We start from the raw sequence: 22,077 nt of genomic DNA, 5'->3' as shown, positions 1-22,077 counted from the left end.
TGAAGTGGGATTGGATAGGAAATGAAATATCTCAAATAATTGACAAAATGAAATGTACTTCTAATTCTAAAACTTCAAGAATCATTTAAAATATGTGCTATTCAATTCTGAATTTGGGAGGTTTTCTGTTTTTCTTTTCTTACATGCCTTTTCTTTCTACTTAAGTACTCTTACAACTTTTTTTATTCCAATCCCAGAAAAGTTGCAATCATCAATTTTTAAAAGAAAAACTAAATTGGTCCTCCACAAATCAACAAAACATTTCACAACTTCAAATCCCCAGTTCAGGCAATGGAAAGGAAAAGTGATTTTCAATTCACTTCTATTATTAGACCCTTCAAATTAACACTTAGACATATACTTGTGGCAAGTCTCAAACTTCTTACAATTCAATTTCTTGACTCACAGAACTTTTTATCTACTCTTTTAAAATACCTCTAAATGCAGTTATCTTCCACTAAGTAATGTACAAGCTTAAAGGAAAATGATATAGTCAAGAAGAATTTATAGAACATAAAGGGCCAGAGAGAGAAATTGTTATGGTAATTAAAACTGGTTATACAGAGTATTAAAATTCTGCATAGATTTGCATATTTTCCACCACCTGTTTGGGGGAACTGCAGCAAAGCTAATTAACATAAAAGCTCTGATTAATTCTGCCAGTCATTGAAAGATAATTATAGTGCAGGACAGTAAACATTCTGCACTGAAGATATAGCCTGTTTGCCAACATCTCTCTAAGGGATGTTAAGTTTACCATGGCAACCAAAGCAATTTTCTACCTCCTCTCCCTCAGAAAGGAGGGTCACATTATCTCCTTTTCTCTTCTTGTTTCCATGTGTTACTAGGTCCATATTCCACAAGGTTTCATAGAATGTTTACCCCAAAAATCTTATCTTTAGTCGTTAGCAGCACTGAAATCAATCTTTTAGAACACTGTTTTCTCCTCCTGTCTGCTAGTTTCCTAAACACCACAGTAAAAGGTCGATTTAAAAGTTATGGAGTTGTGTGTAAAATACTTAAGGCTTGAATCTTTTATCTGATGGCTTACCAAACCCCAAATTTAAGTTACATTTTATAATTTTGACTATCTGACTAACAATGTCTTGCTTTTCTTCTTTTTTTAAATAAAGATTTATGATTATTTTAAATGATGTGTATGTGTGTCAGAGCACATGTGTGTAGGTTCCCACAGAAGCAAGAAGAGGGTGTCAGATGTCCCTGAGTTGTAGTTACACATGGTTCTGAGCCTTCTGATGTGAGAACTAAACTGCAGTTCTCTGTAAGAGCAGTAATATGCTGCTCTTAACTACTCAATGGTTATTCTATATAGAGCAGAGAAGACCACTTACATTGTTATCAATGTCTTTATTTAAATAGAGGTAAGCAAAACTTGAGTTCTAGGCGGCTGTGAGCCTTTGACCCAAGTTCTCCGATTTTCTGTCCAGTGTTTCATGTAAAATGATAAACAGAAGGATACCTATTTGGTTTTGAACTCCATTATAAAATTCTGAAAGTGGACTTCACTTGTATACCTGTGGCTCACAGTAGCAGGTTAAGGTGACTTTCATTAATGACAATTATTACCATCTGGGTTCAGCAATAAAAATATAGAAATAATAAAAATCAGTAAGTAGTAACAATCCCAAGTAGTCCCTATTTTAAATTATGTGCTTATTACCGGAAATTATGGAAAAATTAATTGAAGATACGACCTATGTGCTCATATTCAATTTACCTGAACGTTTAAAGATTGAGCAGCAGCCTGTAGACTTGTCCCAGCGAGCTGAACCTAGGAGAAAAGTAATCAATGGACATAATCCAAAATACTGTCATTCATCACTAGACGGTGTCATCAAGAAATATTTCAAATACTAAGTGTATATCATGGAGTTAGAGTTAAACATACAAATATATATTTTTATTTTATGGAGTTAAAACTTTACATACTGCAGAAATGTCTTCTAAATTAGCATCATCACTAAATGAGCACTATTAAGCTCTGGGTGGGTGCTTCTTATTTAATACTCTGTTTGTACTCATAGTGTGTGCTTAGGTTCTTGAAATGAAACAATCTTCCACATTGTTTTAAAGAACACATAAAAACAGACTATCAACATGCACTGTTTTATCATTATAAACAAATGATGATAAAATAGATGACAATCTATCCTATAAGCCATACATGAAAAAGTGTTAATATTTAATATTTCATTTCAAAAGTTCAAATCATAGTCATATTGAAGTGAGGGCACACATGAAATTAGAAAACCAACATTTGGCAACTGTGATAGAAACTTGACTTAGAAAAGGGTCACCAACAGATCATCTAACTAACAGGCAAAACAAGAATAAGGTATTTCTCCACAGATGCTGAGAATTACAAAGGGTACAACAGTAACTGCACAGGGAAGGCTACCTGGCAAGCAGATTGCATAATCAGTGCTACCAATATGAGATTCGCCTTCTGCTGCAAGCACTGTGAAGACTGTATTTCTTATGTTGTAACCCTACCAAAGATGAATAACCTGAATCAAAAATAAATGAAAAATCTAATCATAACAAGAAAGACAAGTTCAAATAGAGGAATCTTCCTGATTTGTATTCTTTAAAAAAACGTTTTCTTAATTAAATATTTATAGCTGGGCAGTGGTGGCACATGCCCTTAATCCCAGCACTTGGGAGGCAGAGACAGGTGGACCTCTGTGAGTTCGAGGCCAGTCTGGTCTACAGAGTGAGGGAGTGCCAGGAGAGACTCCAAGGCTACAGAGAAAACCTGTCTCAAAAATTGAAAACAAACAAACAAATGAAAAAACACAACAAACAAAATTTTTTAAAAATTAAACAATATACATTTATTTATTTATTGAAGGATTTGGTTGTCTCCTAATATCTTGCACCCCTCAAAGGTTAATAATGTCTTGAAAGTAAAGAAAGACTAAGAAGGGAGAAGAAAGATTATAAACTAGACTAGAAAATTAAAATGGAATGGTGGTAGTGAAAATAAACAGTAGAGATTATGAAAGCTATTGTATAAGAATCCAGGCAACCAGCTGAACAGAGATGTAGAAAATTATGACTCATTGCTTCATTCAAAAACAAACTTGAGGATAGTTGATGTGGGATATCCTTCTGTATGCTGCAAATATGTGTTGCTCTCATTGGTTGATGAATAAAGCTGTTTCTGCCAATGGACAGACAGAATTTAGCCAGGCAGGTAATCCAAACATAAGGATAGAGAGGAGATCCGCAGAGTCAGGGAACGGCCATCTAGCTATCAGGAAGATAGGACACCCAGGCATTCTCCAGTAAGTTAAGACCATATGGAGATACACAGATTAATAGTTATGGGTCAATAATTAAGAGAGAGCTAGCCAGTAAGATGCCTAAGCCATTGGCTAAACAATTATATATTAAGTCTTGGAATGGTTGAGCAGCTGTGGCACCTGGTAGGTGGAGAGAAAACAGGTCCAGTGGGTCCCAGACTAGATGAGAAAAAAATCTCCATTTACAGACAGTTTCCTAGAATTTCATTCACCTATTTTCAAGTAGAAAAGCCTTTTTATTTTGATAGTTTTGTAGTATAATGACATTTTAATTTTGGTAATATAAATTAAATAAACAGAATTCGTATTCTGTTTTAGACTGGGGGAATCACATGATATCAGGGTAGTAAACTAAAACTTGTTTGTTTGGTTGGTTGGTTTTAATGGCTTTAGGGTAGTATTTGGAATTGACTCTGATTATCTATAGCATCACTTAGCCATCACAGATTTAAGTTCATGTTCACTCAGAACAATGACCTAGTTGTTTTATTAGGTCCCAACAAAAATTATTTTGTTCACACAGTTGTAGAGTCAATAGCTTTGCAAAAACTATTAACTCTACATGAATCATGCAGCAGGATAGTTACACATGGTTTGAAACAACTTCCCTAGCATTTTATGCCTCCTTTAGAAAGCACTCTCAGATATGGCTGGGTGAAACAGTAGTCTACCTGGTGAAGATGTCCAAGGAAAGCCTGGGCCTGGGCTGTTGAGATTGCTCCTCCAACAGGTACAGGCTGCTTCTGAAAGTCCAGACCATTAGTTTGTGTGCCTGGAAAACAAGCAAAATAACTGCTAAGTGAAATAAGTTCAAATGGAGCAAAGAACTCAACCTCTAGTTACCAACATCCACTAGGAACTTGTTTTTAATTATCACTTTTCTAAATATCTTCAAAGATGATAAGAGATTTGGAAAAATGGAAATAGATTATGGAAGAAGAGTCAGAAAAGGACTTAGGAAAGGAGACAGAAAAGAATCAGAAGACAGAGAAGAATGCTATGGAAAGCTGTTTTCTGGAATGAAATGTGTATGGCACTCATGAACTCATAGCATCTGTAGTTACCTACTTAAGACCTCCACAAAATCAAAGCATACAAAATTCTAGCACAACAGAGAAGTACCATCCAGGCTCCAACCCTTAATAGGAATCACTGGCAGTTGGTAGTTGCTGTAGGAGGGAGAACCAATCTATCTTGAGGGTGTTCTCAATAGGTTTCCTGTGCTACGGTGGGTGGCCCCAAACCCACATACATACATGGAACACTAATTGGACTTAGTGGTTATCAAAACACACCCCCTCCCCAGCAAGAGTCATGAAGTTAGGATGGGGACATGTCAGGGAATATGAAGGGAGTTAAAGGAAGGGAAAAGGGAAATATTGTACTATATACATGTATGAAATTCCCTAGAATAAAGAATTGTAAAAGTTGATGTTAGAAAGAGAATGGCCCCCATGGACTCATGTTTGAAAACTTGGTGCAGAGGTGTTTCCTTGTTGGAGGAGATTTATGTCAAGAGGGGTGGGCTCTGAGATTTCAAAATCCCATGCCATCCTGTTACCCTTTCTGTCTCATAGTTGCGGCTGCTGTCTTAGGATGTGAGCTCTCAGCTATGCTCCAGCCTGCCTGCCAGCCTGCTACCACACTCCCCATCATGATGGCCACAACCCACCCTCATTAAAATATAAGAACGCAATAAACCTTCTCCATTAAGCTGCTTTGGTTATGGTGTTTTAGCACAGCAATAGAGAAGTAACTAAGACATTTGACTTCTCTTCAAAATGTAGGATAAGTATGCAATACCAACAATGCTTAAGAAAAGCCACAAAAATAAAAAGAACTGACAATTGTAAGAGTTACTGAACAATAGAGACTGCAGTAACCAGGGTTGAAACTGGCATGGCATTTATGATGGCTTTAAGGAAGAGATCATTTTCACTGTTTAAAAGGATGGTAGAGATTGTCCCAAGAGAGGGTCTCTGTCATCCTACTTAGCATTTCACTTGCACAGAAGACATTCCCTGGTTACTTTGTGAGGAGCAAGGGACTTACTACTGATGCAAACACTTTAATGAGCAGCAGTGTAGTTAAGTGATCCTTTATATAATTGAAACAAAATAGTTTTAATGATTTCTTCAATATCGAAGTGCAGATTCACACACACACACACACACACACACACACACACACACACACGCACACATCCTCTCTTTGGTTTTGAAACAGGGTCTTATGACTTTCCTACTTTAGTTTCCCAAATGCTGGGATTAAAATGTGTACCACCAGCCGGGCGTTGGTGGCACATGCCTTTAATCCCAGCACTTGGGAGGCAGAGGCAGGTGGATCTCTGTGAGTTCGAGGCCAGCCTGGTCTACAAAGCGAGTTCCAGGACAGCCTCCAAAACAATACAGAGAAACCCTGTCTCGAAAAACAAAACAAAACAAACAAACAAACAAAAAAATGTGTAAACCAAAACCAGCTCCACTAGTTCTAAAACAGTGCCAATGTTCACCATTACACATTACATATCCTATTTTCATAGAGTCCACCCAAATCCTATACACTAATTCTACATTCAGCTTTTATGATAGCAAGTTCTAAGACTGATTTCCAGCAACCTGGGTACAAAACACTAATGCTAATAGTATCAGCATTTAGTACTGTTTAATTGCTATGCCTTTGCCTCTAGAAGGAATGAGATAAAGATGTGGTAGTTGTACTGTAAATATTTTAGTCCAAAACCTTTCTGATTGAGGAGAGACTACCTCTCCCAGGCTTAGTGAATACTTAGCATTAAAATGATTCAAACTAATCAACTCCTAGAGTGTTCATCCTGCCCTGCCTTGCATTTCCTATGGAAAAATACAACAAAGGTGAGGTCTAAACCTTCCATCTTGTTTGTTTTGTTTTTTATTTTTTGTTGCTGTTCTCGGTTTTTTTTTTTCCCTAACTGAAGGCTTTTGTCCAGGAGTGTTATATATGTCTCCTGTCTCCAGGATCTGTGAGTATAGCAAACTTTGCTTTTCTGAGCCTTCACTTATTCTTTTTTGTACCTATAACTGACTGACCATCGATACAAGAATAGAAGACACTTATACAACCACTTAAATACATAAATACAAATATAAGATACAAAGGTAGATGTCTTTAATAAGGTATTTGTGATATTGTGAAAGATATTATAGAGAAATCATTCTTGTTGAACTAGGCCAAAAAGAAAGGTGATCAGATATACACATACAGTCTCCAAGTGAATTTTAGTATGAGATGTTCAGAGGCAAAACCAAGTAATGCTTAGATTTGCATTCTTGGAGGAACTGGAACACTGAAAAAAAGAACTAAAAATTTATTCATTGGGTTCTTGGCCAATGAATAATGTAAGATGATTATTATTAAACATATGAAGGTCTAGAGCACCTGGAAAAACACCGAAGTAGTCTAGAGTGCATCAGGAAATGACAGGCCAGAGCCAAAGATTTTGTAGAAGAGAACAAGCTGAATCTTTGTAATCTTGTACCCAAAGCTATTTAATAATGCATACAGAGAAAAACATGTTAAAGACAAACAGGCAACTAAAATGCAAGGCAGCGGGGAATCCTTGATCCTAGTGTCTCTTAAGAGCTAAGGGAAGGAAGGATAGGGTAGTTAAAACTGTCAAAAGCTACAAATAACAAAGCACTGAAAATCAAATTAATCTGAAGGAAATGGAAGACAATAATAAAAGTAGGACCAATACTTATGAAACTGGATGAAAAACAACACATAACAGAAAACTATCAGCTTGATTCTTTCAAAAGAATTGTATAATTTATAGTTTCTGGTGAGGTGGAGCAAGAGAATAGGAGGAATCAAGTAACCCATTCAAGGACAGCAGAAAAGACACATCACAACTGTTGCAGACAGGGGGACCAAGTGGGTGAAGCATGTGCCCTAATATGTAGATGTCGCATCTGCCGCGCAGCCTGTGTCCGAGAACGTGCGGAGGGTGTCGGGGATTGACAACACAGAGACTCGTTCAACGATGTAAAGAAAACTTTAAGCAGGCCCCAAAAAGGTTCAAGAAAACTTCCTAAGAAAGGCTCCCTCCAGAAAAGCTTCTGTTCTCTCCTCTCCCCTGGCTGGTTCTGCTCTGACACCTAAAACTGATCTGGGCGGGTCAGAAGAGGCGGCTAGTCTTTGGACAAGGTCGAGGTCAGGGTGGTTTCTGTGGGCAGGCCTTTTCCAGGAACTTATTGCCCCGGGCATTGTATTGTTTTTAGTAAACATGTTTTTAGTAAACATTGTCTTACAGCTGCCTACTCCCAGGCAGAAGGGGAAGTGGGTCTCTGCTCAAGGTCTGGTGTTCCCACATGTAGACATTAGTTTGGCTCCCCCAAAAGCTACCGAAACACTAGACACAGTTGTACATGTTTGTAATCCTGGTAGGAGGGGGAGGCAGCAGAATCCTCCAAAGCTTGTAGTCTAGTTATCCTCAAATGACCAGGGTTAAACAAGAGACCCTGTCTCAAACATGGTTGAAGATAAGGATTGTCACCTGAGAAGGTCCTCTGACCTCCACAGGTTGTATACACAGATAGTAGCAGGACTTCATAAACTTATTTCACGTTAATAAAACTGAAACTTAGAAATGGACAACTCTCCAGAAAACAAAATTTAACAAGACCAACTCAAGAAGAAATAGAAAATACAAGAGTCCCCCAACACTTAAAGAAACTGAATTAGGTTTAAAAAAAAAACTCCCCCAAAGAGAACACAATGCCTGATAACCTTACCAACGAATGGTTCCAAACATTCAGTGAATAATTAAGTTTACACATTTTCCCCAGAAAAGAGTAACAAAACAAAACATGAAAACACATCCTATCTCATTTACTGAAGTCAGTATAACCTAGATATCATAATCTAGGAAAGAAAGTATAAAAGAAAAAAAATACATGCCAGTTTCCTTCATAAACACAGTCAGCTTCAGAAAAGACAGGAAAAGAAAAAAATATTTGAGAATATTGAATGAAGACTGTGACAAAGATGAGTCAAAGTCCAGCTAAGAGACACTTGGATTTTATGAAATTAAGATTCCCTTTCTTCCTTCGGAGCAAGCAAGGAGGGACCAACATGCCAAGGTTCCCACCCATGTCAGCAGCTCACAGCACTAAGCTCTGACTGTAGTTACACAGCTTTGTTCTCAGTGGCTCAGTTTGCCTCTTGTTCCCCATCCCTGGAATACAGAAGCAATAAATCTATACCTCTCGTTACTACACAACTACATTTTGTACTTCTCTAACATTTGGTGGGCAGCAGGGAAAATAAAACTGAACCAACAAAACACAATGCAGATTTGTCTTAAGTCTGCATGCTTGATCAAAGAGGAGAAACTCCAAGGCTATATTTGGGATTTTATTTATATGACATTTAGAAAAAGGTAAAACTGGCCGGGCGGTGGTGGCGCACGCCTGTAATCCCAGTACTTGGGAGGCAGAGACAGGCGGATCTCTGTGAGTTCGAGGCCGGGCTGGACTGACAGCCTCCAAAACAATACAGAGAAACCCTGTCTCGTAAAAAAAAAAAAAAAATACTCCCACTATATAACTACACAGTAACTAAACTCAGACTGTGATTGAGTCATTCTAATCCCTGCCTCACATTCTCCCCCAATATTCTGATACCCTATTACCAAGGAATCCAAGTCAATGTTCACTTGCAAAAATGCTACCTAAGAGACTGATTCATCAATAACTGAAGCAAACTAGGAACATAAGAGGACATAAAGTGTCAGAAACAGGGGCCTTTAGAATCCATCTCAGAGGTTATCCCAGTTATACTTACTGCTTCTTGAGGGTTTTTTTTTTTTTTTAATGTGTATGAATGTTTCACCTGCATGGTCATGAGTACCATGCGTATACAGTACCCACAGAGGCCAGAGAGGGAGTTGGACTTGCTGTAATTGGAGGGACCAGGCCCTTACCCAGCCCCCTGCTTCAGCAGCCATGACAGGATGCAGAAAAGATGAGCAAGACAAAGGCCCCTGACTCAACAAGTGTGCTTAGTTTACCGCCTTCTGACCTTGCAGGAGCTGCCCTAGTCACTAGGAGGTCACGTGACAAGGAACTACTTAGAAGTTAGCTGGCAGGCTCTGGACATGCTTTATGGTAAAAGTGGTATAACAGTGCCTTGCAGAGCATTATGACCACGCTGGGAGGGCCTATATACCATAACAACCAGTTGACCAATCAACACAGGACAGGTAACCCAAGACCAGAAGTACACCAGTCCTCAGACTGTTGCATACCTCTAGACACTCTCCTTACACACTCCAATAAATTCCCAGCGTCCCAGTTCCCCTGGTGCTTCTCATTCCACCCTTCATGATGAATGGACAAAGCCAATGGAGTTAACTTGTTAAATGATAAAAGGCTCTTTGCTTTTGCATCAGAATGAATATCTTGGTGATTTTGAGGTTCAGAATTTGGGCTCAACAGTCATGAGTTGCCATGTGAGTGTTGGGAACCCTACTCAGGTGCTTTGTGAGAGCAGCATATGCTCCTAACTGCCAAGTCATCTCTCCAACCCCCACTCACTAATTCTTTTAAATTAATGTAGATTTTTTTAAAGAAGGAATCAAAATTTAAAACTCCATGAGAAATATTACTAATTTAATAATGACAAACTTTGGCACAAATGTCTCTAAAAAAGAATGTGTCAAAATATTTATAAATACATATTATTCAGTAGCTTTATCATGAGTATTATACTCATGGATCACTTAAATTTTGTTCAGTTTTCCTCAGATAAGTTTCTACCTTTTCGTCCCTATCTCTAAAGTAATCTACTTTTTAAATGAGACTCATTTTTTTCCTAGGACTATATAGATTGTAGAAGGCATACATTGTTCTTGATTATTCCTCTCTTGTTGCCATCTCTCCACAAGACAAATTTTAATTCTTTTAGATCTGTTTTATCTCAGCTTACACAATCATTACTTAACAGGTAACATTAATAGTTTCCAAAAAGAACAATCCTTTGAGAAATTAAACTTAGATTATAATTCATTTAGTAATTGCAGTCTCTTCAGGACATAATGACAAAGAAAGCCCTCCCACCCACCTCCACCCCTTCCCTGGTCAGGAGCCCCAGATTATTTTTCTACATACATAAAAATGCATGTTACTGTGTCAGATCCAACTTTAGAACATCAGAATCACACAAGGAGTTGCTTGCTTCTATCCCGCGGCGCTCATGGGCACTCTAAAACCTCTTTGCTCCCAATAACAATAAAATCATTTTAAAATTGGAAATGTAATCTAAATTGCAGGTATTAGATCTCTATTTTCGTGAAATTGGAGCCCACCTAAAATGTTATATAATCTTTATTTATTTGCTACATTTAACATAATGGGGACTCTATGTAACAAATACTGAGAAGAGGATTATTCAGCTGTTTTCCAAAATCTTCACCATCATCTTTGGAAGTGGGGAGGGGACACGCATGACTTCTTCAAAAGATAAGGCTGACACTGGGTGCCTGGCACTGGGACAAAGATGTAACCCTACAACAATCCTCAGGGCCAGACACATCCCTGGGAAGCGGCTGTGTAGAGAAGCAACACGGACAAGCCAAAAGGTGAAGGTGGAAGGAGGTTCAGGAAGAGAAGTGCATAGAGAAAAGTTATGCCAACCCACCAATGCTTGAAGCAGATCACATAACTGAACATAACAATGGGGTGTTGTAGCCCTGAGACTGAGGCCCATAAGGGGATCCAACTTCTGGGGCTACCCATCTGTCATTCATTGGTGGAGAGTCCCAAAACTCTGAAGCTCCGGAGGTTTAACTGATACCCATAACTACATGCTTACAAGTGATTGCTACCTAGGTCTTCAAAGTGTACTGACTGACAAGTATACTGGCTTCTCACACTATCAAACCAACTGGGAAATACTTCAAAACAGTTCTCACCTTGGGGGTAAGAACTACAATGTTTCTAGAAGATGGTAGAACCTACCCACTCTACAGATTACAAAGGTAAGTATGGACCACAAGGGCCACTGATATGAGATCAGGGAAACCAGTAAAGAGAAGACAACTCTTTTTGTTTGTTTGATTTTTTTCTTTTTTGAGACAAGATTTCTCTGTGTAACAGCTCTGGCTGTCCTGGAACTCACTTTGTAGACCAGGCTGGCTTCAAACTCACAGAGATCTGCCTGCCTCTGCCTCCTACCCAGCGGAGAACAGCAATGGCTTAGCATCAGTCTAAACCCCACAAAAGACAAGGACAAAGTTCATCTGACCTTCTCCCCATACATAAAACAGGCTATCTTCAATTTTAAAGGACCCAGTACCTCCATCTCTTTTCCTCTGTACTTTCCTATTTATTTTTTATTAAAATTAAAAACAATTTTATCTTAGACCTTTTTTCTTTTAATCATATTCTTACCAATATTTTTACACCACCATATTCTAAATGTTTTATTTTGCATTTCATCTCATGCACTCTTCTAACACTTTTTGCATAGCTTCTTTCACGCCTGGGCAGTTCTTTTTCTTTCACTTAGTTCCTTTCTTCCTTTATACCATGTTTCCATTCTGCCCTCTGACTATATATACTTTCAGTGGCATTTTCACTTTACCTTACTCTAGGGTTTTTATTACTATTGTTCCATCTTCCCTGTCCATAACATCCTTTCCCGCCCCTCTTCTTCTTATCTAACTCTTTCTCTACTATACTTTTCCATCCCTCTTTTCCTTACCTAACTCTTTCTCTACTACACTTTCACCCCTTTCCTTGGCTCTTCCCTTATCTATTCATTTATATTTCCATATTTATCCTAAATAACTTTAGTACATTCTAAATTAATTTTCTACCATCTAGTTTATACTATTTGGTTTAGGCTGATGAGCATTAACTGTGTTTTAAGTTTATATCTGTCTCTTGTACAGTGTAATGTTGTTGCTACTGCATATTGCAAGTTTTTTTTTTTCTCTCTCTTCACTGAATGACACTGGGGATTGATTCTTCAGAATGGGCTGCATAATAAAACTCCTAAATAAAACCAGAAGAGATGTTCAAAACAGATACACAAATTACAACCTAGAAACACAAAAACTATGAAAAAGCAAGGCAATAGCACTTCTCTAAAAGACCGTAACTCAATATAACTCAGTACCAAATTCAAAGATAATAAAATAAGTACAATTTCAAAAGTTCACTAGTAAAAATGATCAATGACTCTGAAGACAGAATCAAACAGACAAATTCAGTCCAATCTTTGGAGAGTTGGCAACAGAGGAAAAGCTCAGCAAAACAGATGAGAAAATGAGCAGTATGGGACAAATCATTAGCAGTATGTGTGATATGTTATTTACGATTCATTAAAGCTTGTCTAAGAATTCAGAAAGCAAAATCAGCCACATACCACAGAAACCCGGCACACACCTTTAATCCCAGTAGCCAGAAGATAGGAGGCCTTAGTACACACCTTTAATCCTACTCCAAGGCCCCCCAGATCTACATAAAAATTAATCCAGTCCTAAAGAGAAACAGCTCACACCAAGCCGATCTTAGCACACACCTTTAATTCTAGCATTAGGGAGGTTTACTTATATAAGACAGGAGCAAGGTCTCAGTATCAGGTATTCATTCTCCAACCACATTGAGGATAGGAAGACATTCACTCTCAAGATTCCCTAGCCACCACACTGAGGAGAGGCAGCAGGATCAGCCCATTCAGCCTGAGGTAGCAGCAACTGAGGTAGCAGCAAGAGCTAGTGACCAGCTGCTTTGCTTTTGTGACCTTCATCTTGAAGTTTGAACCCCAATATCTGTCACTGGGTCTTTTATTTGTGTTGTAAGTATGGAAGAAAAAGTAAGAAACATGAGAAATTTTTCAGCAAGAAATTGAGCCTGAGAAAGTACACTTAACCAAGCAGAAGAAAGATTAGGAATGGAGGACAAGACTGAAGAAACACTACATATTTAAACATCAATGTGGTGTATAGGTGCCTGGGGGAGGGTGGTGGTCGGCAAAATAACCTCATCCAATAACCCTGGAGAACTAGTAAGAAGAGACCAAACCTAGAGGAAGGAACTGAGATTAAAAAACTAAGGGCACATAATCTCACCTATAAAATTACAGCAGAAAATTTCTCAAATTATGAGAAAGAAAAGACATTTAGAAGATGAAATAAAAATGACGAGAGAAATTATCACACCACAATGGATTATAATCAAATGTCTGAAATACAAATCAGTGTTTAAAATTAAAGGGGAAAACGCCAACTTACCTACAAAGGCAAAAATATCAGAATAATATCTGATACCTTGTCAGCAACCTAAAAGTCAGGGAAGGATGGAATGGCATATTTCAACTCTTCAAAGTCAATTAACTGTCAGGTAAGGCTACTATATAGAACAAAACTATTCTTTAAGATGGTAAGAAATATAAGGGCATTTCAGAATAAGCACAAACTAAGACAGTTATGTCAATTAAGCCAGCACTGTAGAAAATACTTAAAGGAATATTATACACAGAGAAGAAAGATACATAGTAAACCAGAAAATCTCTACTAGTAAGGGAAAAAGAAAAGAACAAGTAATTCAATCAACCAGTAGAACAATCAATAAAATTAGTACACCTTTCTCAGTAACAACTTACATGTAAATAAATGGCTTCAACTCACTAACAGCATAGTTGATTGGATTACAAAACCAGATTAGAGTAACTGTTGTTGCCAATAACATACTGGCCCAGTTAGATACAGACTGAGATGTAGTTGGCTGTTTTACTGTTTTGGTAGCGGGGAGCTACCACCCAGTTCCCAAATGAAACACATGGAGGCTTTTATTTCTTACAAATGCTCAGCCTTAACTTGGCCTGTTTCTAGCCAGCTATTTTTAACTTATCTACCTTTCGCCTCTGGCTCTCTACTTCTGTGTATCTTTTCTTTTCCTTCTTATTCCTTGTCTGGCTGTGTGCCTGAGTGGCTGACTGGCTCCTTCCTGACTGGCTTACTCTTCTTCTCTCTTCCCAGATTTCTCCTAGTCTCTCTGCCTGCCAGTCCCGACTATCCTTTCTCCTATTGGCCATCAGCTCTTTATTATACTAATCAGGTGTTTTAGACAGGCAAAGTAACACAGCTTCATAGAGCTAAACAAATGCAACATAAAAGAATGCAACACATCTTTGCATCATTAAACAAATGTTCCACAGCATAAATGAATGGAACACACCTTGAAATAGAACTCCACAACACTAGAGTTATAAGTTAATTAATCAGATGAATAAAAGTAAAAAATTAGCTTGGAGCTGCTCTGAAATCTGATAAAGCAGACTTAAAAACCAGAATTACAAAAAAAAGCCATGACATGCTAGTTAAAGGAACATTCCATCAAGAAGATACAACTGAAAACATACATGCACCAAACAAAGGAGCTCCCAAGTTTATAAAATAAACACTAATGGGTATAAAGGTCTGACAGACCCTGACAAAACCAACAGGTGACTTTAATACTCAATTCTCATCTTTAAGTAAGTTGTCCAATCTAAAAAGTCAAAGAAACTTTAGAGTTAAACTACATCACAAATCAAATGATTTTAACAGATATGTACAGAATATTCCTTTCTTAGGTCACAAAGTAAGCCTTAACAAATAAAAAATGAACTAAAATAATTGTCTTACCCAATCAAACTAAAATGGAAACTACACAAGTACTTGGAAACTGAACAGTAAACTGCCTTTCTGGTTTGTTTTTAAGAAAAGGTTTCTTGTAGCTCAGGTTGGCCTCAAACTTGCTGAGGATGACCTTGAACTCCTGTTCCCCAGCCTCCACTTCTGAAGGGTTGGAATTACAGGCACACACCATGACATCTACAATGCACATTTTCATGAGTGTGTAGCGGAACAGTAAATCAATCAGGGAGGAAATTTAAAACTCCTTACTCCATCTTTGTAGTAGCCAATAACTATCACTATCCACGACTAAATGAACTTAGCAAACATGTCAGTTGTAGCTACTGGACACCGGATGTAGTATGGGGTTCCTATTCATCTACCAGGTCTTTCAATGGTGGAGAAGTGTTCTGAGATTATCCTTCTTTGAGCTCATTCCAATCTCTTCCTTGAACTCCTTGCTTAGGAGCATCATGCACAACATCCTTTCCTCAGGAACTTACAGCTCTCTTTAACTGCTTGTACCTTCCCCCTTCAAATACTACCAGACACCATGAATGGAATATTTTCAGAGCTGAAATACATTCCTTTATCTTCTACTTCTCCCCTGGGCAGTTCCTGCTCTGAGAACTGCATTACATCCCCAGCCCCACACCAACACAAGTCTTTCCTTCTTTCTTATTTCATTCCCTCACATATCTTCTCACCCTCACCAGCAATGGCTCATTAAATTTGACTCCCAATTTCTACTGCCAAAGCTCTAGGCCAAGATGCTATATAATGGGCTTAATTGAAAGAGCAGTGGGGGCTGGATTTTTGCTTCAAGCAAGATGAAAAGTATATTTCTTTTTTTGTGTGTGTGTGCGTGTGTAGTCTTCTATTCCTGTTGGGGAAAAAATGTGAAAAATGACATGAAATTAAGTTACCCTTTAAGAGAGAAGGAGAAAGTTACAATCTTGATAATCTGCCTATACATCTTCTTATTAGTGTTCTACATTTTAATTAGTCATGACTACAATGGACACTGCTGCTGAATTATTATTGGTTTATCTCTTGTCAAAAGGATGAGTTGCTTTCTCATTCATTTACTGTAAAAGTACAATCATAATTCACTGTCATTATTATTAGTTGTTTATTTGGAGACAGGATCTCTCTTTAGCTCTGGCCGTCCTGGAACTGGCTATGTAGACTAGCCTGGCTTCAAAGTCAAAGATGTGCCTGCCTCTTCCTCCTCACCACACCAGTGCCACCATTCTTCAAGGTTCAGTAATTATAGCTCCTTTGTTTCTTCCTACAGATGCACATGGATAGAATCAAGGCAAATTTCTCAACATGTAGTGGTAAGAATTCCTCAGAACAGTATGTTCTGAGTGATACCTATCAATTAAGCACTAGAGGAAGGACTATCTTTCTCTCACAAGCATTTGATGTCAGGTTTTAGAACAAAACAACAGAGAAATCTATGTTTAACTCTGCTCCCAAGGCTCTCTAGAAGCACTTCAGCCACTTTCAGTAACCCATAGAACAGTGTGGTTCTCAATCTTCCTAATGCTGTCACTTTTAATACAGTTCTTTATGTTATGGTGACTCCAACAATAAAATTACTTTCATTGCTGCTTCATAATTGTAATTTTGCTACTGTTATGAATCATAATGTAAAAATTTTTGGAGACAGGTTTTCCAAAGGGGTCATGACCCACAGGTTTAGAACTGCTGCCATAAAATTTCCTGCTATTTAAAACTTTACTATGAAAGCATGCCATTAAGTAAAAGCACCTTTGCCAATGAAGAATATAATTCACACAGTAAATTATGCAATAAACACTATGCTAATATAATAATGATAAAGGAGAAAATAATGTTGAGAAATAGCCCAGAATCTGAAATCTGTAATGATGCTGGTTTGGTTTGTTGAGAATTTCATCTAGGAAAGTTTCCAAGATGCAAGCTGAAGGCTGTAGATATCCTGGCATTATGTTGACCCTGCCCCCTAACAACTGGCAGGGTATGTGCAGATACTTAGCTCAAAGGGCCCTGTGTTGTATGGCTACATCATGCCTTACATGGCTGCATAAGGATTCTGTAAGCATTTGCAAGCTTTCCCTTTTAAGCGAGCACCTCCCACCTGTTTGCCCCTTCCCTTCCATCTCTGTTCCCAGTTGGCCAACACCTACACCTCCCTTTGTTCCCCTTCCCCAATAAACTCCACTTGGGTTTTGTGAGTTTTGTGGTTTGTGTTTCATCGCCCACAGTTGCAGCAAACAACAAAGCTTTCAGGATTTTTTTCTTTATGGTAGAGAACTAGATGTCTGTCTATCATTTGTGAATACAATATCTTAATACCAGCATTGTATAGCAATTTCTTCTGAGTTGACACATTCCATCTGGCAGGGAAGCATGTTAGAACTCGGGTACTAAACTGACCCAGATGCACTTGGTTCTTCCCTCTGTAGGTTTATATAAGCAGTAAAGACTGCCAAGAGACATGCCTAGACAAGCAGTGCTGCCTGGAAGAAACACTCTCCAAACTGTCCAGCTGGCTGCACATTGTTGTAAGTAAACTCTAGGCTTCCAGCCTCATACATGTCCCTTATGTGGGGGTGGGCTCGAGTGATACAGCAGTCTGAGTCATTTCTGCTCCACTAAGCAAACCCTCACCCATACACTCCTATAATCAAGTTCAAACTCACTGGCTCACCAAGTTGCACTTGGTATTATCTTTACTTTGGTCTGTTGCTGGATCCCTATCTGGGGTAAACAGGTGTTTTTTCTTATCTCCTTAGGGATAGCGTCACACAGCCACTAGCTACATCACTAATAAACAGTACAGAATGAAGAAATCATTGGTTACTAGGAACTTCTTACAATAAAAACTTTTCTATGATATTTCATAAATGTACACTGTCTTACATAATTAAAGCACTTTGGCTTTTTCGTTTACTAAAAAGATCTTGATATCATCATAGGAGAGGCCATTTTATGAAAATAATTAGTGAGAAAGGGCAGGATTCAGGACTGGAGGGATGACACATTAAGTAAGAGCACTTGTTCTGCAAGTGTGAGAATCTGAGTTTGAATTCTCAGCCATCATGGAAAAAGCCATGTGTGTGTTTGAAACCCTATCACTAAGGATGGACAGGTAGAGCAGAAGAGCTGGCCTAGCCAAAAACAAGCTTCCAGTTCAGTTCATTGCAACAAGGGGGGAGAAACTTCACATCCTGTTTTGACCTTTCTGTACACACGTATGGGAATCTATCTGCATACACATGTGGCAGAATAAAGGATCAGGTCTAATGAGAAAGATAGTTAATTGGCTACAAACTCAATGAATGAACAGTTCATTGCTTCAGATATTCTAGTAAGTCAATAGTAACGATGACTAAATTAAACTCTATAAAAGTGGAATTCCATAATTCTGAGAATGACTAAGTGGGAAAGATCTAGAAATCATAATATATTTTAACTTTTTCTTTTATAAAGGAAACAGAGGTACTAAGGAATCAGAAGTACTTGGTACACCTTTCTTTAGCCTCATCTTAGTTTTTACTGTTTCTTCATGATGAAAGAAAATTGCCAACCATTATATTTAAATGCAACCCATTCTTCAACGGGCAGCATAAACTCTACCTCCTCTAATGTCTCCCACAACCCTCCTTCCGACTAGAAATAAAATTTCCTTACACTGGACTCTCATGAATCACATACTTCTTAATGAATATTCTCAATGTTGAGTGTTTATGTTTTAAATGTATTTTCCAGTAAGAAAAATTTAATATCAAAATCATTATTTTATTACACTTTAGTGATCTCTCTAGGAGCGGCAGATACCTAGAGCAATGGAGACTATTTTGTTTTCCTTTCTTCTTCCCAACCTCATTTGCAAAGTTAACTTTTTGTTCTACTTCTTATCTTACTCTCTCATTTCTTTTTCTTTTTTCAATTTTTATTTTTCACATGTGTGTATGCATGGTTTTGTGTGTGCATGTGCATGAGGTTGACGTTGGGAATCATACTTGATCACTCTTTCACTATATTCACTGAGTCTTTGAATCAAGCAGAGTACTAAAAGATGTGGCTAGTCTTGCTAGCCAGCTGGCTTTGAGGACCCCCCCCACCATGTCTACCTTCCAAGGCTGCACAATTACAGGCAGGCTACTATACCCACCTAACATTTATGTGGGTTTCTTGGGATCCGAATTCTAGTCCCTAATTCACTTGTACACTTTCTCCCTCAATGGTGGTTCTTTTTACCTGGCCGATAAACGTATTTCAAAATTGTCAAAGAAATACATATTTAACAAATACAACAAATACCCTACAGAATGGTAGAAAATCTTTACCAATTACATTTCATAGGGCTAATATCCAGAATTTACAAAGAAATGAAAATTTAAACTACCTTGAGATATCATCTCACCGCAGTGAGAACGGCTACCTATCATTAATAAATCTGACAAATGCTGGAGAGGATGTGGTGAGAAAGTGTTATTGGTGGAATGGATGCAAATTAGTACAGCCATTGTGGAAATCAGCTTGGAAATGTCTCAAGTAATTAAAAATAGAACTACTATATGATCCCGTTTTTCACTCCTGGGCACATACCCAGAATTCCCCACCCTATCACAGAGATATTTGCAAACCCATGTTTATTGCTGATTTATTCACTAGAGCAAGGACTTGGAATGAGCCTAATTGTATGTCATCAGATGAATGGCTAATGAAAACTTGTTAGATAAAACTAAATACTATTCAATTCTAAAGAAAAATGTAATCACAAAATTTACAGAAAATGAGTAGACTTTGAATGCATTATTAAGTGAGCTCACACAATCCCAAAAAGAAATCTAAAGGAAAATGTAAGCACAAAATTTGCAGAGGGGGGGACACCATTTAATAGCATTATGTTGCTTCTCTATGCCTGCTCTTGGATAACTCACCATAATCTATACAGAATCAGTTTTCTGCCTGGTATTGTATCTAATAATACCAACTATAACATTTTACATATAAAACAGGCAAACCTAAACAAATCCAAACCACAGATTTTCTGTGAACATAAGAACCTTATTTGTCCAAAATGTCTGAACCCTTAAAATCTTTTTTTTTTTTGACTCTATAAAGTGTTAGATTTTGGTTTTATATAATATTCAAGGTTATTTTCCTCAAAAAATTTGGGCCCCCCAAACTACAAAAAAATCTTAATTAAATTACCAAGCCCACCCTTCCTCTCTCCCCCACCCCCCAACAAGGTCTTGTTATGTAGCCTAGACTGGTCTCAAACTCGTGGCAAATCTCTTGCCTCATTTTTCCGACTGCTGGGTTTATATGCATGACTGTAATTTCTAATATACCAAACACAATAATCTAATACATAAAAGAGAACTCAAAGATATGTCTATATTTCTAAACCAACAAGTTAACACCACCAGGTAGTGCTAAGAACATAGTAGCAGACCTCACTTAACATTGAAAAATTGATGAAGTGTGTTATTGTGAAGTGAATGTAATTTTTGCCTATGAAGGTAGTGCACAAAGTAAGCTGCTATGTTTCACAGGGTGGTAACCAGCTCATATTTGATCTAGCTAAAAAAAAAATTTTTTTTTTTTTTTTTTTTGGTTTTACGAGACAGGGTTTCTCTGTTTTAGAGGCTGTCGGTCCAGCCTGGCCTCGAACTCACAGAGATCCAACTGCCTCTGCCTCCCGAGTGCTGGGATTAAAGGCGTGCGCCACCATCGCCTGGCTCCGCTAGATGTTTTTTTATTAGCAGAGATCTTAAGAGAACAGCAATTCATTTTCTTTCTTTGTAAAGAATATTAACTACTACTACTAGTGATAGAAAAGCAAAGAGGTCTAGAAAAGAGTGTTACTAACATTAAAAAGTATCTTTCTTGGAGTGTGGTACACTCCTTTGATCCCAGCACTCTTGAGGCAGAAGCACAAGGACCACTAGGAGGTTCAAGGACAGCCTGCTCTTTTATATAAAATGTTCGAGGCCAGCCAGGGTTACAAAGACATTGGGGGGGAAAGAAACAAAAAACACCAAAAGCAGGACAAAGTAACTACGTGAACTGATTTTTCTCAGTTCTATGAAAAGAGTATGTTACACATTCCATATTGTCACAAGACAAGAAATTCATAAATTACTCAACAAATACTCCAGTCTGAGTTTATAAATGACTTTAGGTTTGAGCATATACAATGTGTTACTTAAAAATTTCAATTGTATGTATTATAGCTGATGAGATAAGCATATATAGGGTCCTAATCCTAAATTTGCCTTTATGTAGCAAGGCTGGAAGTATAGGTGGAGCTACCAGACTGGGAGAATTCTGGGAAGAGGAACACAGAGAATGAGTTGAGGGAGAGACGTCATGTACCTGCAGGGAATATAGGACACTTGGGAATTCTTAGGTAAGCCAAGACTGTGTGAAAATACATATATGAATATAAATGGGCTAATAATTGAGAGAGCTAGCCAATAAGAAGTCTGAGCCATCAGTCAAACATTTTATAAAATATAAGCATCTGTGTGTTTATTTGGGACTAAACGGCTGTGGGACAAGGTGGGACAGAAACCCCCATCTCCGCCCAGCCATCTCGTTCCTGTATGTCTGTACAGAACTCCACACCTCTATGATTACCTAGTGGCAAGCTCCATTCTCTGACCTTCAGGCGGGCTTTTACTTGTACAAGCAACACACCTTATTCACTTCAACTCCCTATTCCTTGAAATAATATCTAACCTGTCATAAGAATTTAATTGGAATCAGCACTGAAGATTTAAAAAAAAAAGCACAACAAAGATTGTCATTAAACACTATAGGCACTCAATAAATGATATGACAGAAATTATGGCATTAATACAGAGATTCCCAGGGGGTCTGACTAGTGGATATTTTCAGTATTCTGTAATCATTCTGAGTTTACTTCTCTTCCCTAAGAGAAATTTGGAAGCTATTTGTTAGGTGTGGGAGTTTTACCCATGTTTCTCTTGCCTCTTCATAGGTTTAACTGCCTACTTACTTTCTGCAAACAAGTCCCACTCCTTTGACAACGACACTTACATCTGCATAAGTCAGTGCTACAAG

The 22,077-nt window shown here is 38.0% G+C and overlaps 1 protein-coding gene across 7 annotated transcripts in view; it reads right to left on the bottom strand.

Moving 5' to 3' along the window:
* The window catches only part of Pou2f1 (POU class 2 homeobox 1), a 127,212-nt gene that overhangs the window by 36,638 nt on the left and 68,497 nt on the right, over nucleotides 1–22,077 (bottom strand). For all 7 annotated transcript variants that reach the window (XR_005873673.1, XM_021227940.2, XM_005071392.4 and 4 more), the window contains 2 exons: nucleotides 3,998–4,098; nucleotides 1,739–1,792 (listed from right to left, as the gene is read on the bottom strand). Coding sequence is in view for 6 of the 7 variants with exons in the window: in XM_021227940.2 (XP_021083599.1) it covers nucleotides 1,739–1,792; nucleotides 3,998–4,098 (155 nt within the window). In the remaining variant the exon portion in view is untranslated. The remainder of the gene's footprint in view (nucleotides 1–1,738; nucleotides 1,793–3,997; nucleotides 4,099–22,077) is intronic.

The sequence above is a fragment of the Mesocricetus auratus genome, unplaced genomic scaffold, assembly GCF_017639785.1.
Source record: "Mesocricetus auratus isolate SY011 unplaced genomic scaffold, BCM_Maur_2.0 Super-Scaffold_100676, whole genome shotgun sequence".
Lineage (NCBI taxonomy): Eukaryota > Metazoa > Chordata > Mammalia > Rodentia > Cricetidae > Mesocricetus > Mesocricetus auratus.
This window is presented reverse-complemented; position numbering and strand designations above follow the sequence as displayed.